This window comes from Haliotis rufescens, unplaced genomic scaffold (genome assembly GCF_023055435.1).
Source record: "Haliotis rufescens isolate VD_foot unplaced genomic scaffold, xgHalRufe1.0.p SCAF_19, whole genome shotgun sequence".
Taxonomy (NCBI): domain Eukaryota; kingdom Metazoa; phylum Mollusca; class Gastropoda; order Lepetellida; family Haliotidae; genus Haliotis; species Haliotis rufescens.
In genome coordinates, this window is record NW_025963879.1 from 2,841,142 (window position 1) to 2,862,833 (window position 21,692).

Below are 21,692 nucleotides of genomic sequence, written 5' to 3' on the forward strand. Positions count from 1 at the left end.
CCAGTCCTAGATCAGGAATGTTCCTGCCTCAGACACTGACAAGCCAGTCCTAGATCAGGAGTGTTCCTGCCTCAGACACTGGGGAGCCAGTCCTAGTTCAGTATTGTTCCTGCCTCAGACACACGGGAGCCAGTCTTAGATCAGGAGTGTTCCTGCCTCAGACACTGAGGAGCCAGTCCTAGATCAGGAATGTTCCTACCTCAGACACTGGGGAGCCAGTCCTAGATCAGGAATGTTCCTACCTCAGACACTGGGGAGCCAGTCCTAGTTCAGTATTGTTCCTGCCTCAGACACTGGGAAGCCAGTCCTAGATCAGGAGTGTTCCTGCCTCAGACACTGGGGAGCCAGTCCCAGGTCAGGAATGTTCCTGCCTGAGACACGGGGGAGCCAGTCTTAGATCAGGAGTGTTCCTGCCTCAGACACTGTGGAACCAGTCGTAGATCAGGAATGTTCCTTCTCCAGACACTGGTGTGCTAGTCCTAGATCAGGAGTGTTCCTGCCTCAGGCACTGATAAGCCATTCTTAGATCAGGAGTGTTCCTGGCTCAGACACTTTGGAACCAGTCCTAGATCAGGAGTGTTCCTGCCTCAGGCACTGATAAACCAGTCTTAGATCAGGAGTGTTCCTGCCTCAGACACTGGGGAGCCAGTCCTAGATCAGGAATGTTCCTGCCTCAGACACTGTGGAACCAGTCCTAGATCAGTGATGTTCCTGCCTCAGACACTGGGGAGCCAGTCCTAGATCTGTGATGTTCCTGCCTCAGGCACTGATAAACCAGTCTTAGATCAGGAGTGTTCCTGCCTCAGACACTGGGGAGCCAGTCCTAGATTAGGAATGTTCCTGCCTCAGACACTGACAAGCCAGTCCTAGATCAGTTATGTTCCTGCCTTCGACACTGAAGAGTCAGTCCTAGATCAGTGATGTTCCTGCCTCAGTCACTGGGGAGTCAGTTCTAGGTCAGGAATGTTCCTGCCTCAGACACTGATGAGCCAGTCCTAGTTCAGTGATATTCCTGCCTCAGACACTGGGGAGCCAGTCCTAGATCAGGAGTGTTCCTGGCTCAGACACTGGGGAGCCAGTCCTAGATCAGGAGTGTTCCTGGCTCAGACACTGGGGAGCCAGTCCTAGATCAGGAGTGTTCCTGCCTCAGACACTGATGAGCCAGTCCTAGTTCAGTGATATTCCTGCCTCAGACACTGGGGAGCCAGTCCTAGATCAGGAGTGTTCCTGGTTCAGACACTGTGGAACCAGTCTTAGATCAGGAGTGTTCCTGGCTCAGACACTGGGGAGCCAGTCCTAGATCAGGAGTGATCCTGCCTCAGACACTGACAAGCCAGTCCTAGATCAGGAGTGTTCCTGCCTCAGACACTGGGGAGCCAGTCCTAGATCAGGAGTGTTCCTGCCTCAGACACTGGGGAGCCAGTCCTAGATCAGGAGTGTTCCTGCCTCAGACACTGATGAGCCAGTCCTAGTTCAGTGATATTCCTGCCTCAGACACTGGGGAGCCAGTCCTAGATCAGGAGTGTTCCTGCCTCAGACACTGTGGAACCAGTCTTAGATCAGGAGTGTTCCTGGCTCAGACACTGGGGAGCCAGTCCTAGATCAGGAGTGTTCCTGCCTCAGACACTGGGGAGCCAGTCCTAGATCAGGAGTGTTCCTGCCTCAGACACTGTGGAACCAGTCTTAGATCAGGAGTGTTCCTGGCTCAGACACTGGGGAGCCAGTCCTAGATCAGGAGTGTTCCTGGCTCAGACACTGTGGAACAAGTGGTTCCTGCAAGGATAATGGGAAACAGGTCCTAGATCTGGGATGTTCTCTGCTTTACCTTTGCATGTGCTTGTGATGAGTGCCACCTTAGGGGTGAATACTTTTCCATCACTAATTAATAGTGATTCATAGGCACATGTTTATGATATAGTCAGATATGTGTACTATGGATTCCAGCAGCGATGTCTGATCATAATGGAAAGGGTTTTGTCACTTTTATTTCTACTGACACTGAAATGCAAGTGCTGGACACTGACAGTCCAAGATCAGGGACATACATTTGTTTTGTATCGTTTTGCTGGACATCATCAGCTGAGACTTACGCCACAGGAACATGAAGTTAGGATGCTGATACAATTTCCTGTCACGGATGTCTATGATCAGTGTCTCAGTGTAAATGTCCGCTAGTCCATGAAGGGTAATGTCTGTGTCTCAGTGTAAATGTCCGCTAGTACATGAAGGGTAATGTCTGTGTCTCAGTGTAAATGTCTGCTAGTCCATGAAGGGTAATGTCTGTGTCTCAGTGTAAATGTCCGCTAGTCCATGAAGGGTAATGTCTGTATCTCAGTGTAAATGTCTGCTAGTCCATGAAGGGTAATGTCTGTGTCTCAGTGTAAATGTCTGCTAGTCCATGAAGGGTAATGTCTGTGTCTCAGTGTAAATGTCCGCTAGTCCATGAAGGGTAATGTCTGTATCTCAGTGTAAATGTCCGCTAGTCCATGAAGGGTAATGTCTGTGTCTCAGTGTAAATGTCCGCTAGTCCATGAAGGGTAATGTCTGTATCGGTATAGTAACATGTATTGGATTCATAGGCAAGGGAAATATCTCAGATGGATATAGCATTTAATTCTGGATTGAAATCTGCAAGGAAGTAAGCATTTCTTGTCAATTTCAGTGTGGCAAAACAGCTTCACTGATTCATGATAGATTCAATTGAGGTGCTGTTGTGGTGCTGGACACAGATAGGCATTTTTTCATCAGTGGATGATAATGAGATTTGCTTCACAATGTATGACTGACCATCTGTCTATCTATTCCAACACAGCAGAAATCCTTCCTACGCTGTTCTCAGCATCACTAACCATTGCGTCTGCTTGGATCAATAGAGGCGGCCATGTTTAGTGTAGCAACATGGACTCAACAGAAGATGGAAAAATTGCAAAAACTTGTTAATCAATGTGGAAATATTCTCTCTATACTGCCAATGAAATTACAATCGAAAATGTCCCCATTGCTTTATATACCCTATCTCTGGTTACTGATGTGTTTAGGAATGGCTTACTGTCTCCCAGAGTACCAATGAAAGCAGCTTGGTAAACAATGGGCATTCACATGTGAAGGGGTGGTGACAATAGTGACAGTCACTTGTGCAGGGTGTCATTTGAAATCATTGTCAGATATAGGTTATTGTGCCACACCTACTACAAGTCCAGTGAAACTGTTACAGGTCCAGTGAAATAATTACAAGTCAACTAAACCGTTCACTCACCAGCCACAAGTCCATGAAACCATGAAACCATTACTACATCTACCATCAGGCCAGTGAAAATGTTACAATTTCATTGAAATCATTACAAGTCATGTGAATCTGTCACCTCAACTGCCCAAAGAGTGAAATCATTACCTGCCCCAAATCCAGTGAAATCATTAACTGCCCCAAGTCCAGTGAAATCACTGACTCCCCCAAGTCCAGTGAAATCATTAACTGCTCCAAGTCAAGTGAAACCATCACCTCACCTGACCCAAGTCCAGTGAAATCATTACTACACCTGCCCCAGGTCAAGTTAAACCATCACCTTGCAGTTCTTAATATAAACTGTTTTTCAAGTGCTATTTCCTTCCTTGGATCACTTAACTATCCTCCTTACATTCTTGAGTTGTGTTTAAGGAAGGATTTTGCCACCAATATCCTTGTTTAGTCAATGTTATCATAAAGATGATCAGGTAGCTGAAACACACACCAAGTGAAAGGGAAGTTTGTTGACAAGGAAGACCATGCAGTGTATGCAGTTTAGGTCTTATTCACAATGTTGTCAGGTGAACACCTCTAAGTCTATGTATATAACAAATTATTGCCAAAAATAATTGGGTCTTTTATTTTTTCATTCCAAATTAGTCATATTTTCAACAGTCTCTTTTATTCACATGGATAACCAGACACATTTTCCAAACTCGTGCAAAGCACAAAGACACCCCCAGGAAAGGTACACTGGAACTCTCAGGGGAAACACAGAATATGTGTCAAGGTTTTCAAATGATAAACTGACTAAAGTAATATGAAAGGAAAATCAAATCTAATTAACATCAGATGTATTACTCCAATATGATACCACTCTGCATGAAGATCTGAAGACGCCTCAATAGCAGTTCCTGTCTTTTCTGAGTGACATGGCATCTATGCCCACAATCGGGCACCATCGATGCCATAGTTGTCTTTTCTTTCAAGTTAAAGAAATGACGCTGAGTCATTAAAAAGGCTGACATCTGAAAGCTCAAGAACCCATGCATCCTTCATTAAGACTGGAAGTCAAAGTTCACTCAGTGTTCACCTGAGACAACGTTCTATGGAGGTAGCCTCAGATCAGCAGACAGAAAGGAATTGCATCAGGGTAAATGATCGGATTTGAATGAGATAGGAGGAAAATCAGAATCTGGATGAGCAGATTTTTGTTTTCCTTAACTTGAACCAAAACAGGACATCAAGCAATTATTCCTGGAGTGTTAATGGTGTGAAAGAGTCATTATGTAATAAAGAAAACATAATTACTTTGTTTAACAAGTCTGTACATGATCATTGTAAGCTAATTAGCCAAATTTATTAGACGACTAGCTTCTCCTGGCATTAATGACTGTGGACATGGCATATCAGTTGCCAAGAAGTAGAACCAGACACAGCTGACAGTTGGTGCTTGTAGAAACAATATTATAGAAGTATTATTCCATATTTCCATCTTGTTCTCATAATTCTAAATCTAAATCAGGAAAATTCACTTTTCCCCAACCTTGGTCTTCAACCAAACCCTGGTCCACCCCCAACCATCTCAATCCTTAACCAAACCCTGGTCCACCCCCAACCATCTCAATCCTCAACCAAACCCTGGTCCACCCCCAACCATCTCAATCCTCAACCAAACCCTGGTCCACCCCCAACCATCTCAATCCTTAACCAAACCCTGGTCCACCCCCAACCATCTCAATCCTCAACCAAACCCTGGTCCACCCCCAACCATCTCAATCCTCAACCAAACCCTGGTCCACCCCCAACCATCTCAATCCTTAACCAAACCCTGGTCCACCCCCAACCATCTGCATCCAAAGACAATCATGTCCTGTGTAGCAATGTGTTTGAAATACTCTGCAACCCTTCTGAGTACATCTTGTTACATAACTTTGTCCAGTTTAATCATCAAAACAATAATTGCCTTGTATTTATAAACATTCAACTTCTTCACCTACAGTAACATGCAAATTCTTTCAGACACTTTCAAATACAACCAATTCCATACCATTCCCATTTTTATGTTTTTTTTAAACCAGGGAATGGAATTAACTAACTGACACAATCAAGATATTGATAATCAACCGAAGCAACATTTAAGATAATCACTTTTGCTCATTCCACTAATGCATCAATGTGATACGACTACAAGAAGTGTTGTATTTGGCCACATGCCATACATCCTCTTTGGAAATTGGGGGATGCATCTGAGAGCCAGATTTTATGCCCAAGATGCAGATGTCTCATTCATCATCTTATTTAGAAATGCAACAGACCCTTATTGAAAGATCCAATGTATCAGCCTCTAAACCCCAATGTGACCATAGGTTTCCTGCAACAAGTAGAAGTCCGCTAGTACATCTGAGCTCATTGTCTGTGCAGAGAGGAAATAGGACGAGACAGGCAAAAACCATTAAACAGAGTTTGTGTACAGGTTATCTCAGAGATATGGTCTGCAGAAAGAAATATTAAATGTTGTTTACAATAAACATGAAGTGGCATTTTGATAAAGAGATGCTTCCTATAGATATAGATACATATTATGTATGTAATATCTACATGCAGACACAACATATTCACATCCTGATGGGCCTTCTACAAGTATTTCAAATGATAGTCGCATTTATGAATTTGATTTAGAAGAAGATGCGTCGGTAGTAGGATAAATATGTATGAAAGTAAATTATGAAAAGAAATGAGGGTTGTGCAGGCACAATGTGTGACTTAGCTGACCGGACACTGGTTCCCTGAGAGGGTGGAGCGTTGATTTGTTTAACCTGATTCACTCATTCACTCACTCCTTCGTGGTCTAGTGGTAAAGTGTCCGCCCGGAGAGGGGAAAGGTCCAGGGTGCGACCCCCGGCTGCTTCATACCAAAAGACGTTAAAAGATGGTACTTGTTGTGACTCTGTCTGGCACTCGGCATTAAGGGGCTAAAACAAGGACTGGTCGGCTCGGAGTCAGTATACTGTGTCTAAGTGGGGTATTCATGTTAAACTGCGGCATGGTATCTTAGTGAGCTAGCACTATAAATCGGCATCAGTCCGGACTAGTACAAGCAGCCCCACACACACGTGCATGCATGTCACTATACAAGTGCAATAATCTTGGACGGGACGCTAAACCCCATTTCACCTCACCACCTCACTCCTGTGAAAGAGACAGACCTGAAGTGCTACACAACACTGGCTGTAGGTGTGATGTGTGTCAGGAACACCCCCCACTGAGTGAGCTACCATCAGTGTTATATCAATGTGTGTTACTATTCCAGCATGGTCAGTATTCAGTGTAGGGCTTGGTTTAAGAAACTTGATTTAACCAGCACCAGGTGCATGTTGTGGCGAAAACCTAGTTGCACCAGACCAAACCAGGCTGCACCAGACCAAACCAGGCTGCACCAGACCAAACCAGGCTGCACCCTGGTCCCATACATTTATCAAACTTGAAACACAGATGCATTAACTTGTCTAAATATTAAGTAAAATCACAGAATCTCTGATGAGTGTCATATATAATGAAACAGACAACAATTAGTGATATAGTATGGTAAAACTATATTGAGTTGTTCAAAGTATGATGCTATGTGGACAACTCAGTGTTAGTCAGGTACAAATATTTGCATCTGGGGACGTGTACTGGGTGAATGTAGGCTGAAATTTTCAGAAATAGTTTGCACTGGTGCCTGTTTTATACAGCTAAATCGAGCTCTGAAGTGTAACCATCATATGTTAGTTTCAAGCGTGATCGTCAAATGTGTAACCATCAATGTGTGTGACCATCAGTGTGTTACTTTCAGAGTGCTATCATCAGTGTGTGAGACCATCAGTGTGTGAGACCATCAGTGTGTGAGACCATCAGTGTGTGTGACCATCTATGTGTGTAAGCATCAGTGTGTGTAAGCATCAATGTGTGTAACCATCAATGTGTGTAAGCATCAGTGTGTGTAAGCATCAGTGTGTGTGACCATCAGTGTGTGTAAGCATCAGTGTGTGTGACCATCAATGTGTGTAAGCATCAGTGTGTGTGACCATCAATGTGTGTAAGCATCAGACTGTGTGACCATCAATGTGTGTAAGCATCAGTGTGTGTGACCATCAGTGTGTTACTTTCAGAGTGCTATCATCAGTGTGTGTAAGCATCAATGTGTGTGACCATCAATGTGTGTGACCATCAGTGTGTTACTTTCAGAGTGCTATCATCAGTGTGTGTAAGCATCAGTGTGTGTGACCATCAGTGTGTGTCACCATCTATGTGTGTAAGCATCAGTGTGTGTAAGCATCAGTGTGTGAGACCATCAGTGTGTGTAAGCATCAGTGTGTGAGACCATCAATGTGTGTGACCATCAGTGTGTTACTTTCAGAGTGCTATCATCTATGTGTGTAAGCATCAGTGTGTGAGACCATCAGTGTGTGTAAGCATCAGTGTGTGAGACCATCAGTGTGTGTGACCATCAGTGTGTTACTTTCAGAGTGCTATCATCTATGTGTGTAAGCATCAGTGTGTGAGACCATCAGTGTGTGTAAGCATCAGTGTGTGAGACCATCAATGTGTGTGACCATCAGTGTGTTACTTTCAGAGTGCTATCATCTATGTGTGTAAGCATCAGTGTGTGAGACCATCAGTGTGTGTAAGCATCAGTGTGTGAGACCATCAATGTGTGTGACCATCAGTGTGTTACTTTCAGAGTGCTATCATCTATGTGTGTAAGCATCAGTGTGTGAGACCATCAGTGTGTGTAAGCATCAGTGTGTAAGCATCAGTGTGTGTGACCATCAGTGTGTTACTTTCAGAGTGCTATCATCTATGTGTGTAAGCATCAGTGTGTAAGCATCAGTGTGTGTGACCATCAGTGTGTGTCACCATCTATGTGTGTAAGCATCAGTGTGTGAGACCATCAGTGTGTGTAAGCATCAGTGTGTGAGACCATCAATGTGTGTAAGCATCAGTGTGTGAGACCATCAATGTGTGTAAGCATCAGTGTGTGTGACCATCAATGTGTGTAAGCATCAGACTGTGTGACCATCAATGTGTGTAAGCATCAGTGTGTGTGACCATCAATGTGTGTAAGCATCAGTGTGTGTGACCATCAATGTGTGTAAGCATCAGACTGTGTGACCATCAATGTGTGTAAGCATCAGTGTGTGTGACCATCAGTGTGTTACTTTCAGAGTGCTATCATCAGTGTGTGAGACCATCAGGGTGTGTAAGCATCAGTGTGTGTGACCATCAGTGTGTGTAAGCATCAATGTGTGTGACCATCAGTGTGTGTAAGCATCAGTGTGTGTGACCATCAATGTGTGTGACCATCAGTGTGTGTAAGCATCAATGTGTGTGACCATCAGTGTGTGTAAGCATCAGTGTGTGTGACCATCAATGTGTGTGACCATCAGTGTGTTACTTTCAGAGTGCTATCATCAGTGTGTGTAAGCATCAATGTGTGTGACCATCAGTGTGTGTAAGCATCAGTGTGTGTGACCATCAATGTGTGTGACCATCAGTGTGTTACTTTCAGAGTGCTATCATCAGTGTGTGTGACCATCAGTGTGTGAGACCATCAGTGTGTGTAAGCATCAGTGTGTGAGACCATCAGGGTGTGTAAGCATCAGTGTGTGAGACCATCAGTGTGTGTAAGCATCAGTGTGTGAGACCATCAGGGTGTGTAAGCATCAGTGTGTGAGACCATCAATGTGTGTAAGCATCAGTGTGTGAGACCATCAATGTGTGGAAGCATCAGTGTGTGTGACCATCAATGTGTGTAAGCATCAGTGTGTGTGACCATCAGTGTGTTACTTTCAGAGTGCTATCATCAGTGTGTGAGACCATCAGTGTGTGTAAGCATCAGTGTGTGAGACCATCAGTGTGTGTAAGCATCAGTGTGTGAGACCATCAGGGTGTGTAAGCATCAGTGTGTGTAAGCATCAGTGTGTGTTACTTTCCGAGTGTGTGGCCATCAATGTGTGTAAGCATCAGTGTGTGTTACTTTCCGAGTGTGTGGCCATCAATGTGTGTGACCATCAGTGTGTGTTACTTTTCCTGTGCCATCATCAATGTGTGTGACCATCAATGTGTGTGACCATCAATGTGTGTGACCATCAGTGGTTGTTACTTTTCGTGTGCCATCATCAGTGTGTGAGACCATCAGTGTGTGTAAGCATCAGTGTGTGAGACCATCAGTGTGTGTAAGCATCAGTGTGTGAGACCATCAGGGTGTGTAAGCATCAGTGTGTGACCATCAGTGTGTGTAAGCATCAGTGTGTGTTACTTTCCGAGTGTGTGGCCATCAATGTGTGTGACCATCAGTGTGTGTTACTTTTCGTGTGCCATCATCAATGTGTGAGACCATCAGTGTGTGTGACCATCAATGTGAGACCATCTATGTGTGAGACCATCAATGTGTGTGACATCAATGTGTGTGACATCAATGTGTGAGACCATCAGTGTGTGTTACTTTTCGTGTGCCATCATCAATGTGTGTGACCATCAATGTGTGTGACCATCAATGTGTGTGACCATCAGTGGTTGTTACTTTTCGTGTGCCATCATCAATGTGTGTGACATCAATGTGTGTGACCATCAATGTGTGTGACCATCAGTGGTTGTGACATCAAAGTATGCAACTTACAGCATGTGATCACAATGTCTGTGAAACATCACCACAGGTGTACATCAATATCTGTGACTTGATATGTGTGATCATGATGTAGTGTGACCCTAAATGTGTTACAGTGACTGATCATTATATGTGATACATCAATGTCTGTGACAAATATGTGGTGACTCTCTGTTATTTTCTGTGTGACATCCTTCTTCCTTCACATCTATATGCAGTGTTATATTAATTAGTGTGCTAGCAATGTATCTGGGTTCATATGTGACATTTCTCCATCAACTACAACATATGCAGGTTTATGTTTATGTTTTAAATTGCTTGTTTCGAAATCAGCACAATGTATCTCTGAAGTATCAAAACCACTATTACCTTTTCAAGGTGATCTCACAAGTATTCACTCCAGCAAACAACTTACCTCCCTTTCGTTATCCCCAAAAGCTATGTTGAGCGTCCCCATAGCTCTGATGATGGCCACTAGGGACTGTATTGTATTGCTGTACACAACGGGCTTGTACTGTTTGTTGTCTTCGCTCGTAAAACCTCCCTCGTGAATAATTCTGAAAAATCAAAATCAGCGTTAGTGAATAACAACAAATATCTAACACAGCATAAACAAATTCGGAATTTCCCAAACGAAAGGATATAGACCACTGTATCACTTCAGCTATGTTTCTGAAACAAGCATTTCAAATGTAAGTTAAAAGATATATTTGTACCAATGGCCTATGGTGGAAGTGCTTCCTTAGACCCCCACGACCTACAGACAAAAAGACTCTTTAGTACATAAGCATCCACAGATGACCACCCTGCCATTCAGGAGTATTGACAGTTCGTAGGTGATCTTATTTCATACATGCTTCATACATGCGCACAATACAGACATATTAGACTGGAATTTGCAGCTGATTATTTACACATAGCATGCGTCATGAGATATTTGAACTTGATGTCGCTTTTAGTCACAGTGTCATCTTCTTTCTAAGGCCAAGAAAGTAACCAATCAATTCCAAACATCAGGTCTGTCAAAGCCCGTTGTAAAATCAATGGTGATTCAGTAATAGGCTGGTTGCCTGTGAGCTTTGAAGATCGGCAAATATTCTCCGCTGTATGCGCTATGGAACGGCCAACAGCCAGCACCTGCAATGCTATTTTTAGAACAACATCCAGACTCAATAACGTGTAGACTCTATAATAGATCCGTCAGTCATTAATATAATTTCTTGAGAAAGTGTACCATAGCTTTTTCATCTTCTTCTTGTAATTTTAGACCAAATGTCTCATCTGACTAGACACTTCTGCAGCCGAGCCGACATTTAATAGAAAGCCACTTTTTAATTTCCTTATATGCAAATATTTGACTTTCATAGAATTTTGCAGAAAATATCGTTCAATCACAGTGTTATCCGTTAACAAAACTTGGAAATATATATTTGTCGAGGATGCATTGCAGTCGCATTGGTGGAATTTGGAATAAACCCCCATGATCCAAGTGTAGCCCGTGTTCAGACGCTGGACATTTAGATAGCCATCCTGGTCTGAAATGTGAACAGAGTCGAGACGCACATGCCCTTATAGATCTTCTACGTTCTCCGAGACGAGACCTATATATGCCCATATAGGTCCGCGTACTGGGAGACAACCAGCTAGCGACCCCCAATTCACATTCCACAATTGGTATCGATCTGAAATAATTCCATTCTGCTAGTGTTGGTTCATGTCGGCGCTTACGCCGGGGAGTGTTAATATTTTAACATCGAGTCTATGTAGCGCTGCACTTCGATGGAGTTCACATAGTGAAATGTGCTGTACAACACTAACACAACACAAGTCGCACCATCAGCGTGCCTTTACGTTCAGTCTTTGCAAATTGATACAGTGGCACTTCGACTGTACTATTACGCTTGCATAAAGAATCAGCAAGAATCGCTTTTTAAAGAATCTTCCAAAAAAGGCAGGGTTTACGCTAACCGAACATATTTGAGTGGCAAACCGTTTTATAAAAGCAAGCGTAAATAACTTAACGCACATATAAGACGATAAACCATTTCAGGATCTAATAGTCCACTACCATCAGAACAGGGTGCCCACGATTGCAAACTCTCGTGACCGATCACGTTAGTCTGTACTGACGCAGAAAGTTAACGGGATAACACGAAATCTGACGAATTCGTCACACAAGAGGCTAAAGCGTAAAGACGATAATCTAAAGAACATTAACATCCCTCAAAAAAAAAACAGCCTCAGGAAGTTCAGCTGATCAAAGAAAATACCACCTATTGAAAAACAGGTGCAGAATAAAACCACGCATTAATGTTAGAAAACGACAAAGCAAATATACAGTATATATGATAGAGTAGAGGGATGATTCAAGTTCGCGGATACCGAGCAATGTTGTCCGTAGCTAGAAATAGGCAATTATCATAACGAGTTTGGTGGCGTAAGAGCACGCCTCTAAATGTGGTCATTTACGTGGTACTTGCTGGCGATACGGAATATGGTCTTCAAGGCTGAACGGCTTCCTCATTTGAATGGGGTTTCTGTTTAGCTGTTAGGTAGTAGGTAGTGATTGCAGCATGCCCCGTCACGGGCACACAGAGGAAGACCTAAAACCGGCAAACTATTTCAATCAAATAATTACGTCAAGGTCGGTATTTGAACACAAAGATGGATCACGACCGCCAAAAGTTAAACGGGTATTTCGTTGACGTCTTTGGGTTTGTCAGCACACTGCAGTGCGTCTTTATCTGGCTTTATTTGTGTTTAGAACATATCGTATTGCTTCCCGTTGGACGCAAACCGCTGGACGAAGGTCAAGGCTAGCTTACTAAAACCTTTCAGTGCTCATTGATTATGACTAAGATATGACACTTTCATATGATTTATCTGAGCTCAGATGGAGCTGACGAGATTATTGTCCAAATAATTGCCAGAGTCGTTCGAAATGTCATTTCCGGAAAAAAGTTCTTATTCTCTACTAGTCCTTTTGAAGTTGTCTTCTATATCTTTTCACAAGCTAGACCTGTTGTACGTTGTCTTCCATATCTTCTCACAACCTAGTCAGTCCCATTTTTCGTTGTCTTCTATATCTTCTCACAGGCTAGTCAGTCCTTTTGTACGTTGTCTTCTATATCTTCTCAAAGGCTAGTCAGTCGTTTTGCACCTTGTCTTCTATATCTTCTCACAGCTAGTCCTATTGTACGTTGTATTCTATATCTTCTCACAAGCTAGACAGACCTATTGCACGTTGTCTTCTATATCTTCTCACAAGCTAGTCCTTTTGCACGTTGTGTTCTAAATCTTCTCACAAGCTAGTCCTATTGTACCTTGTCTTCTATATCTTCTCACAAGCTAGACAGACCTGTTGCACGTTGTCTTCTATATCTTCTCACAAGCTAGTCCTTTTGCACGTTGTGTTCTAAATCTTCTCACAAGCTAGTCCTATTGTACCTTGTCTTCTATATCTTCTCACAAGCTAGACAGACCTATTGCACGTTGTCTTCTATATCTTCTCACAAGCTAGACAGACCTATTGCACGTTGTCTTCTATATCTTCTCACAAGCTAGTCCTTTTGCACGTTGTCTTCTATATCTTCTCACAAGCTAGTCCTTTTGCACGTTGTCTTCTATATCCACCTCGTCCTCTTGTTGTCCCCAGCACACATATCGATCAGTCGTATCATATTTCCCCACCGGTCCAAGCAGAACCAAGCAGTAAATATAAAGTTGCACAAGCAAGACACTGTGTCTGACAAAACACAATCTCCTAAGTCCTATCTATTTCAGCTGCCCATTTGAAATGTCACCATCACCCGCTCCGTGTCCACTTGTTTCGTGTAAACCAAATGTGGGCGAAAACACCGAACATGATTGTGAAGGGTAACGAGGGACATGAAATGTCTGTGTAAACTAGGTACAGTAAACTACGGTTATAACGAACTTAAAGGGACCATTAATTTTAGTTATAACCGTAGTTCGTTGTAGGCACACATACAGCCTATATATAGCAAATGGACGGGACCCCAAAACAGTTCGTTATATCAGTAAGTTCGGTATAAGCGTGTTCGTTATAAACGTAGTTTACTGTACTAATATGGCGGTACCAGATCAAAGACACTCGGTTGCTCGATGTATGTCTGTCTAATCCTCTTCCACTCAATCCCATGCACATCTTTGCTAGTCCATAAGACAAAATAGAACTGCCTTGCTTGTGCCCGGTAACTGCATTGAGGGAAGAATACATCAGAGCCGCGATGTTTTCGCGTCAGTGTGTACTAGTATTTCAAAACTGATGCTAAAAATATAAGCATTTCAAGCAAATTGCACTTTGAGTAATGTAGAGACGAACTAGAACGGCCTTTACCACGGAGTCTGTGTCTTCTCCCGTGAGCGAAAGTATGTATTTGTTTGCAGGTGTACTCGTATCTGATATTGTGTGATCTATTGGTGTGATTGAATGCAGTTGTGTGTATTGTGTGAGCATGCATGTTTGTCAGCCTGATCTGGTAACGTGTCTGTATCCATATGCACCTTATGTGCCCCCTATTGTATCAGCTCTGTCCGTTATCGTGCGACTGGACATGGTGCTGAAGTCCAGAAGAAGATAAAAAAGTCCTTTCGTCTGATGATTACACTCAGTAGTATGGGAAGGGGAAAGAAATTGTCATGTAGGTCTTTGGATGAAATATGCATGTTACGTCAGTTGTTGTCTGGATACTCCGTATACTACAATATTTGATAATATAACTGTATGTCTATGTAACTCACTTAAATAAACCACTGAAATGGTTGCGGTGCCATGAAATAGCATATACCACGTCCAACGGGCTTTATGTCAGAACATGTCTCTCTCAGCAGAAACCACTTCATGACAACGTCTGAGTCTTTATACCACAGAAGGTGCTATTAATAAGCCATCTTTCTCAGGGTACTTCACACAGTGTATGCATATACTCGATCCGAGGGTATACCAGTATCAGTGTAGCTTTACCTCAGTGGCAGAAGCAGAGTTGTTTCTCCCGATTTGTTTAGATGTGTTCATTCAAGGTTTAGTTTCCTACACGTTTCTAAATGGAATAGTTTTAAGGAAGACATAGCAGCGGAAAACCTGCCCCACGCTCACATAGGAATCTCAAATAAATGTGGAGCGGGATGAATGCCCAGTGTGACGACCTGCACAACCAGTCAATATCCTCACGGCTATTTATCAGTACCCGACTGGGACGAGTCCCCGGGGTAATTTGGATAACCAACCCTTCTAGTATGAAGACAGCTCTTTAATGGGGAAGGGGGACCGCCATTTTGGTCTTTGTGATTTCCATTCGTGTGTCGTCTGGTCCTCCATTCAGAGAGAAGCAGTGTCTTCCATTCACAGTTCGCCGCTTCGACCTTTCCGAAAGCTGACTTACAGCGCGGTAATTGACAATTTTCCTTAATTCAACAACGCCAGGTTCACGCCAAGACTCAAGCCTGGCCCGAAGCCATTTATATTGATGTCAAATGTTTTCTAATCGGCCTTGCTTTGGTCCACATCATGCTTGGATGATGCAAACATATACATAATAACGTGAACACACATGCTATCTTGGTGTGATCTTGAACGCCAGGACAGAAATTCCATATGCTGTATTGTCGTTTTCATACGTTCTGTACAGTCACCTCAGCAGGTTCACCCTGGCGATTTGGCGTCGTTACAAATACATATCACACAAATACTTAACCTCCTGCTCAGATTAAAGGAGGATTATTTCAGGGCTTGATTTCAAAGCATCTCGACCAGAATCCTATATCACTGTGCGAAAGGCTAGATTTATACATTCCGCCCTGCTTCGTGAGATTTGTAAGTCACTGTGCGACGGGCTAGATTTATATATTCCGCCCTGCCTCGTGAAATCTGTAAGTCACTGTACCACAGGCTAGATTTATACATTCCGCCCTGCCTCGTTAGATCTGTAAGTCACTGTGACGGGCTAGATTTATGCATTCAGCCCTGCCTCGTGAGATTTGTAAGTCACTGTGCGACGGGCTAGATTTATACATTCCGCCCTGCCTCGTGAAATCTGTAAGTCACTGTGCGACGGGCTAGATTTATACATTCCGCCCTGCCTCGTGAGATCTGTAAGTCACTGTGCGACGGGCTAGATTTATACATTCCGCCCTGTTTCGTGAAATCTGTAAGTCACTGTGCGACGGGCTAGATTTATACATTCCGCCCTGCCTCGTGAAAACTGTAAGTCACTGTGCGACGGGCTAGATTTAAACATTCCGCCCTGCCTCGTGAAATCTCTAACATTGGCGTGGCACCAAAGGACCACTGCGTGCAATACTGCTATAAGTCTCTTTAACATTGGCGTGGCACCAGAGAACCACTGCGTGCATACTGCTATAAGTCTCTTTAACATTGGCGTGGCACCAGAGAACCACTGCGTGCATACTGCTATAAGTCTCTTTAACATTGGCGTGGCACCAGAGAACCATTGCGTGCATACTGCTATGAGTCTCTTTAACACTGGCGTGGCACCAGAGAACCACTGCGTGCATACTGCTATAAGTCTCTTTAACATTGGCGTGGCACCAGAGAACCACTGCGTGCATACTGCTATGAGTCTCTTTAACACTGGCGTGGCACCAGAGAACCACTGCGTGCATACTGCTATAAGTCTCTTTAACACTGGCGTGGCACCAGAGAACCACTGCGTGCATACTGCTATGAGTCTCTTTAACATTGGCGTGGCACCAGAGAACCACTGCGTGCATACTGCTATAAATCTCTTTAACATTGGCGTGGCACAAGAGAACCACTGCGTGCATACTGCTATAAGTCTCTTTAACACTGGCGTGGCACCAGAGAACGACTGCGTGCATACTGCTATTAATCTCTTGAAGTTGTCTTATTGTCCACAATATGACATTAACATCAACTGCCAAATGTCCCGGCGTCGCGAGAAGGTATTGCAGATATAGGTCAGAAACAGCAACTGTGAGAGACAAATGTTTCTTCTATCACTTGACCTGAATGGTTGTCCACTCAGACACCTTGAGAGATTGGTCACGGTGATATAAAACAGGTAGATCACCAGTACCTCAGTCACAGTCTTCATACATTAAAGGGCAAGAAGCCAACTCCAAGCGCATCAGGAGGTTTAAGATGAATGGCATTCTGGACTACAAAAGATGCTGTGGTAAAATGCCAGCTGTTGCCAGAGTCCTGTTGTCCTTAGGCATTGTATATCATATCAACATTAGACTTGTAACCAATAAACAGATGGTGACGCAACACGAAGACCCGAGGTACCCTAATCAAATACACCGCTCACTGTGGTAAACAAACAAGCGTGTTATTGTGGCCAGCTACTGGACATGTGTGTTACCAGTATTGGGTGCTGGCCTGCCTCGCCATAATGACACATTGAAGCGACAAAACATGGCACAGTTAACGTAACCCGTTGCCATGGTTGTGATGACGTCCACCGTGCTAGTGAAACACACAAACACCTGTATGACGTAAGGGGAACCAATAATTTGTGGGCTTAGCAAAGCGCTCCGATTGAGATGACGTCACTGATAAAACAGATTTTTTTATCAGAAGGAAATGTGGGTTAGTGGCCGAGTGTTATGTCAATTTGACCAGGTCGGGTATTCAAAGCAGCCTCAATAGCACTGCGTGTACTCGCACTGAAAACAAACATAAGTAACTTGTCTGGTTTCCACACAAAGAGATAGGAGTTCCCATATCAGTCACGATCAGTGTATAATAACATGCTATAAACTGAACCGTATTTCAGACAAAGAAAGAATGAAGGATCATTTCAACTTTTGGATCAATGAAACGTGCATAACAATGTCAGTGACTAACAATTGTGTGATTGATGGGTGTTCTGATTCGTCAATAATAGGGACCCTTATTATCTACATAAATACACATGGAGAACTGGTTGACGCCTACGCTGTTGCTGTAAAGAAAGTCAACTGATAGGTAAAGGGAGGCTGTTCTCCGTATAAGTCAAGGTCATGGTTACATACGTGATAACGTAAAGGGGGACAACCCATGTATGTTTGAGCGGAAGTAGAAAAATAGGTGAGGTGAAATGGGGTTTAACGTCGCGTCCAAGATTATTGCACTTATATCGCGACGTGCATGTACGTGTGTGTGTTTGTGTGGCTGCTTGTACTAGTCCGGACTGATGCCGATTTATAGTGCTAGCTCACTGAGATACCATGCCGCAGTTTAACACGAATACCCCACTCAGACACAGTATTCTGACTCCGAGCCGACCAGTCCTTGTTTTAGCCCCTTAATGCCGAGTGCCAGACAGAGTCACAACAAGTACCATCTTTTAACGTCTTTTGGTATGAAGCAGCCGGGGGTCGCACCCTGGACCTTTCCCCTCTCCGGGCGGACGCTCTACCACTAGACCACGGAGGCGGTCAGTAGAAAAATAACATATTCATAATTGTATATGGAACGATTCACAGATCAGACATACCGTCATGGGTTTAGGGGAATGGAGATTGGGGGTGGGGAAGAGGGGGCATTGTCGTCCCGCATTAAAACTGTGGAATGTCTGCTTTCAATTTCATCAATACCAATCTAGATCATAAACATAGTAACGTCAAACTAGCTTTATTCAATATGTTCCTTTTTAGAGCAGAGATATGAAGTGAACTTAAAGATTTCATAGGCTGTATGCGAGTCCAGGGACATTGTTTTCTCGTTGGATATATGCTCTATAGTCACTTCAGCTGCGGAAGATCAACAACAACCTATTAGGCTTTGTAATTATTTTGAATGGTACAACCTCGTCTCCTTTGGCTTATTTCTGTTCCTAACTCCTTTTAAAAAACTAACGGAATGAACTCCTGAGAAAATATTGTCCCATAAACGACAAGATCGTGGATGCACAATGACTCAAGTGGCATATCGATACACTTGTAGAAACAAATCTTATGATATATTGACCAAGAAATGGGATGAATACATAGTTACTGTACAGTCTTTTATTACAGGGAATATTTCAAGAGTATGGCGCGGGTGTGTTTGTTGTTAAACTGCCGTATCATCATGAGACACAATCGCCCCCGCTGCCTCCATTACTAAGATGAAAGATCGCGACGACGGGCACATGTTGACGTGTGTTCCATGTATATCGTAGCACCAACGGCGGTCGCGAGAACCTACGTGACGTCACTACGGGCGGCAGAGAAGCGACAAAAGTGAAGCATGGCGAAGCAGAAGGACATTTATGGACCTGTCGCCTCCGGGAACATCGCCCGGAATGGCTATTTTAGTGAAGCACTCATTTCTTCAGGCTTCGTCATATTCGCTCTGTTCCCATGATCTCTGTACCCTACACGCACCTGCCATAGAAGAATTAACTAGGCTTGGAGTGACGTCATGGATTGCACAAATGACGTCGAATATTGTCACAGATGCTTTTGACGAAGACCAATCAATAGCTTGAAATATTCTCTTCCTTACGGATGTCATGATTGGTTTGTTGTTTTACGCCGCACTCTGCAATATTACAGCTATATGACGGCGGTCTGTAAATAATCGGACCAGACAATCCAGTGATTAATATCATGAGCATCGATCCACGCAATTGGGATCGATGACATGCATCAACCAAGTCAGCGAGCCTGACCGCGTGATCCCGTTAGTCATGAATGTTAGGGGCCGGCCAGTGGACATTCGGGGATATTTGTTACAGAAACAAAACCAGATAATTTTTAGTTCAAAACTATTAGTCTGATTTCATGTGATTTTCGCCTCAATCCTAACATATAGGACGAAGGACAGCTAATATAATTCTACGATTACAATGGCTAGGAGCCTCACAACATCTCATAACAAGTGTGATGGTTCCTTTTGACATCAACAAACAAACATGTAGAGCTACGTTCCCCCGACATGATACGGTGGTCATTGCACCGAATCTGAGCATAAGTGGCGTTTCCCAACATTGTCATATGTAACATGCATTTTGGAGTATGAACCACGTTTTATGGATGTCAACTTATTATGAATAGGTCCACTACTATTAGGTGGATGGGTCGCACAGTATCACTCCCCCACAATGACGTTTTACTTAATCTTTCATTTAGAAGTGATATCCAAGAACCAAGCCATCATGTCAACTTCTGTATTGTGGTTTTGCCCGATGAAGTGAATGGGGGTGGTTCGACGCCGATTTTAGCAATATCGTTGCGGGAGACACCAGAAGTTGGCTTGCAGATACTCGAACCTGGGCCTTCAGCGTGGTGAGCGAAAGCTTTATCGCCAGGCTAGCCCGTCGCCCCAGGCGACGAAGCAAGAACACCCTCCAAAACGTCGGGTGCCTGTCCACATTAAGTTGACATCCATAGGTGGGGTTGGTAATGATCTTTACTTGGCTTTAGGGAGTCACATAGAGTCCCACTATAGCAATGTCTCTGTGGGATGTTGTACACCACTGTACGGATAATTACATGTAGGAACAAACAAACTAGAGGTTGATACCATTGGCAACGCTGGGGTAGCCGCCCAATCTTCATTTGAAACAGTTGTTAAGACAGCCATGGTTTAGTGGGGCTCTTTTCTTCACCATTCCTACATGAAACTTGGGCGTACATACAGCCAACAATTCTAATATTGCCTCGCTCCAGGCAAGGTAACATCAACAGGGCATGTGTTTTTCGTCCAGATTGTTGTTGTAGTTTGAATGTGTCAATGGGTTGTTTTCAAGGGGACATGTTTACGCAATCATTATCAGAACAAAACAACTACACTAAAGCTGTGTCTGGACAAATATGTTGAAGTGTGTCACCTTGACGTAAAGTCACCACGTTACGTATATGCACGTTGCGGTGACAACACGTGACATCAAAACCTCACAAATCCCACTGCGCTTCTCCAGTGCACATCAGACGAACCTATCTGTCACATACGTAGTCTCGGTCGTAAAGTTCTTCGCTTATTCTCCATTCATACTCGTCATTCCCCTTTGGGCATGGTATCTAAAACAAACCTCCTTGCTTCTCTTGCCTTCCAGACCCAACGTGCTTCATGCTCTCAAAAACTACGTCATTTACCGTCCTACAGAGAATCAGGAGCCAGCGGCCATCTGAGAAAATGGCGGTATAATTTAGCCCTGCTCCGGCCTCAAGGACACATCGTTGACGAGTCAACATCACTGAGATTTTCTTGTAAATCGCTATTGAGCTATCTGTACAATTTTAATAGTTACGAAATATTGTGTTTTGGGTCATAGGTGTTTCAACACGTACAAGATCCTCGTTATACGGGTCAAACTGAGTTACAAATACTTGCGTGTGATCGAAACAGACATATGAGCCATCTCGTTGTTCTTTCATGGAGTGACAGTAATAACAAACATAACCATTTTAATCACAATCTATGAAGCTTTCCTTAATGTTGCATCTGCCATGTCTTATAATGGACAACATATGTTCTCAATTGGTTATTTCCGTCTTCCAAAACTTTTGAATATAGGTCATCACATGTGCTTGTACCTCTGCACAGATCTCTCTTGCACTACCAACGAAGAGATCCAGAAATAAATCATTCGCGAAATAGAAAAGAACTTATCCCAGTCAATTTCATGAAATCTCTCCGCATCAATGTCCGCCTCCTTTTCTTTATGCGTCATGTTGCGCCTGCGCATGGGGCCTCAATTGCGGAAGTCGTCTGTAGGAGATGCTCCTATTTGTGACATTAGCCGCAGGATACGGCATGAACTAATTGTTGCATCAACAACCTCTTTGATTGCTCAGACAATCTCAAAAGGTATTCTTACGGACTGTACCTCGTTTTGACAACAT

General features: G+C 43.5%; 1 protein-coding gene across 1 annotated transcript in view; it reads right to left on the minus strand.

Annotated features, from left to right (window-relative positions):
* Positions 1-21,692, minus strand: part of LOC124120843 (guanine nucleotide-binding protein G(o) subunit alpha) — a 68,615-nt gene that overhangs the window by 25,440 nt on the left and 21,483 nt on the right. The window contains exon 3 of the mRNA XM_046483727.2: positions 10,291-10,432. Within this exon, the coding sequence (XP_046339683.1) occupies positions 10,291-10,432 (142 nt within the window). The remainder of the gene's footprint in view (positions 1-10,290; positions 10,433-21,692) is intronic.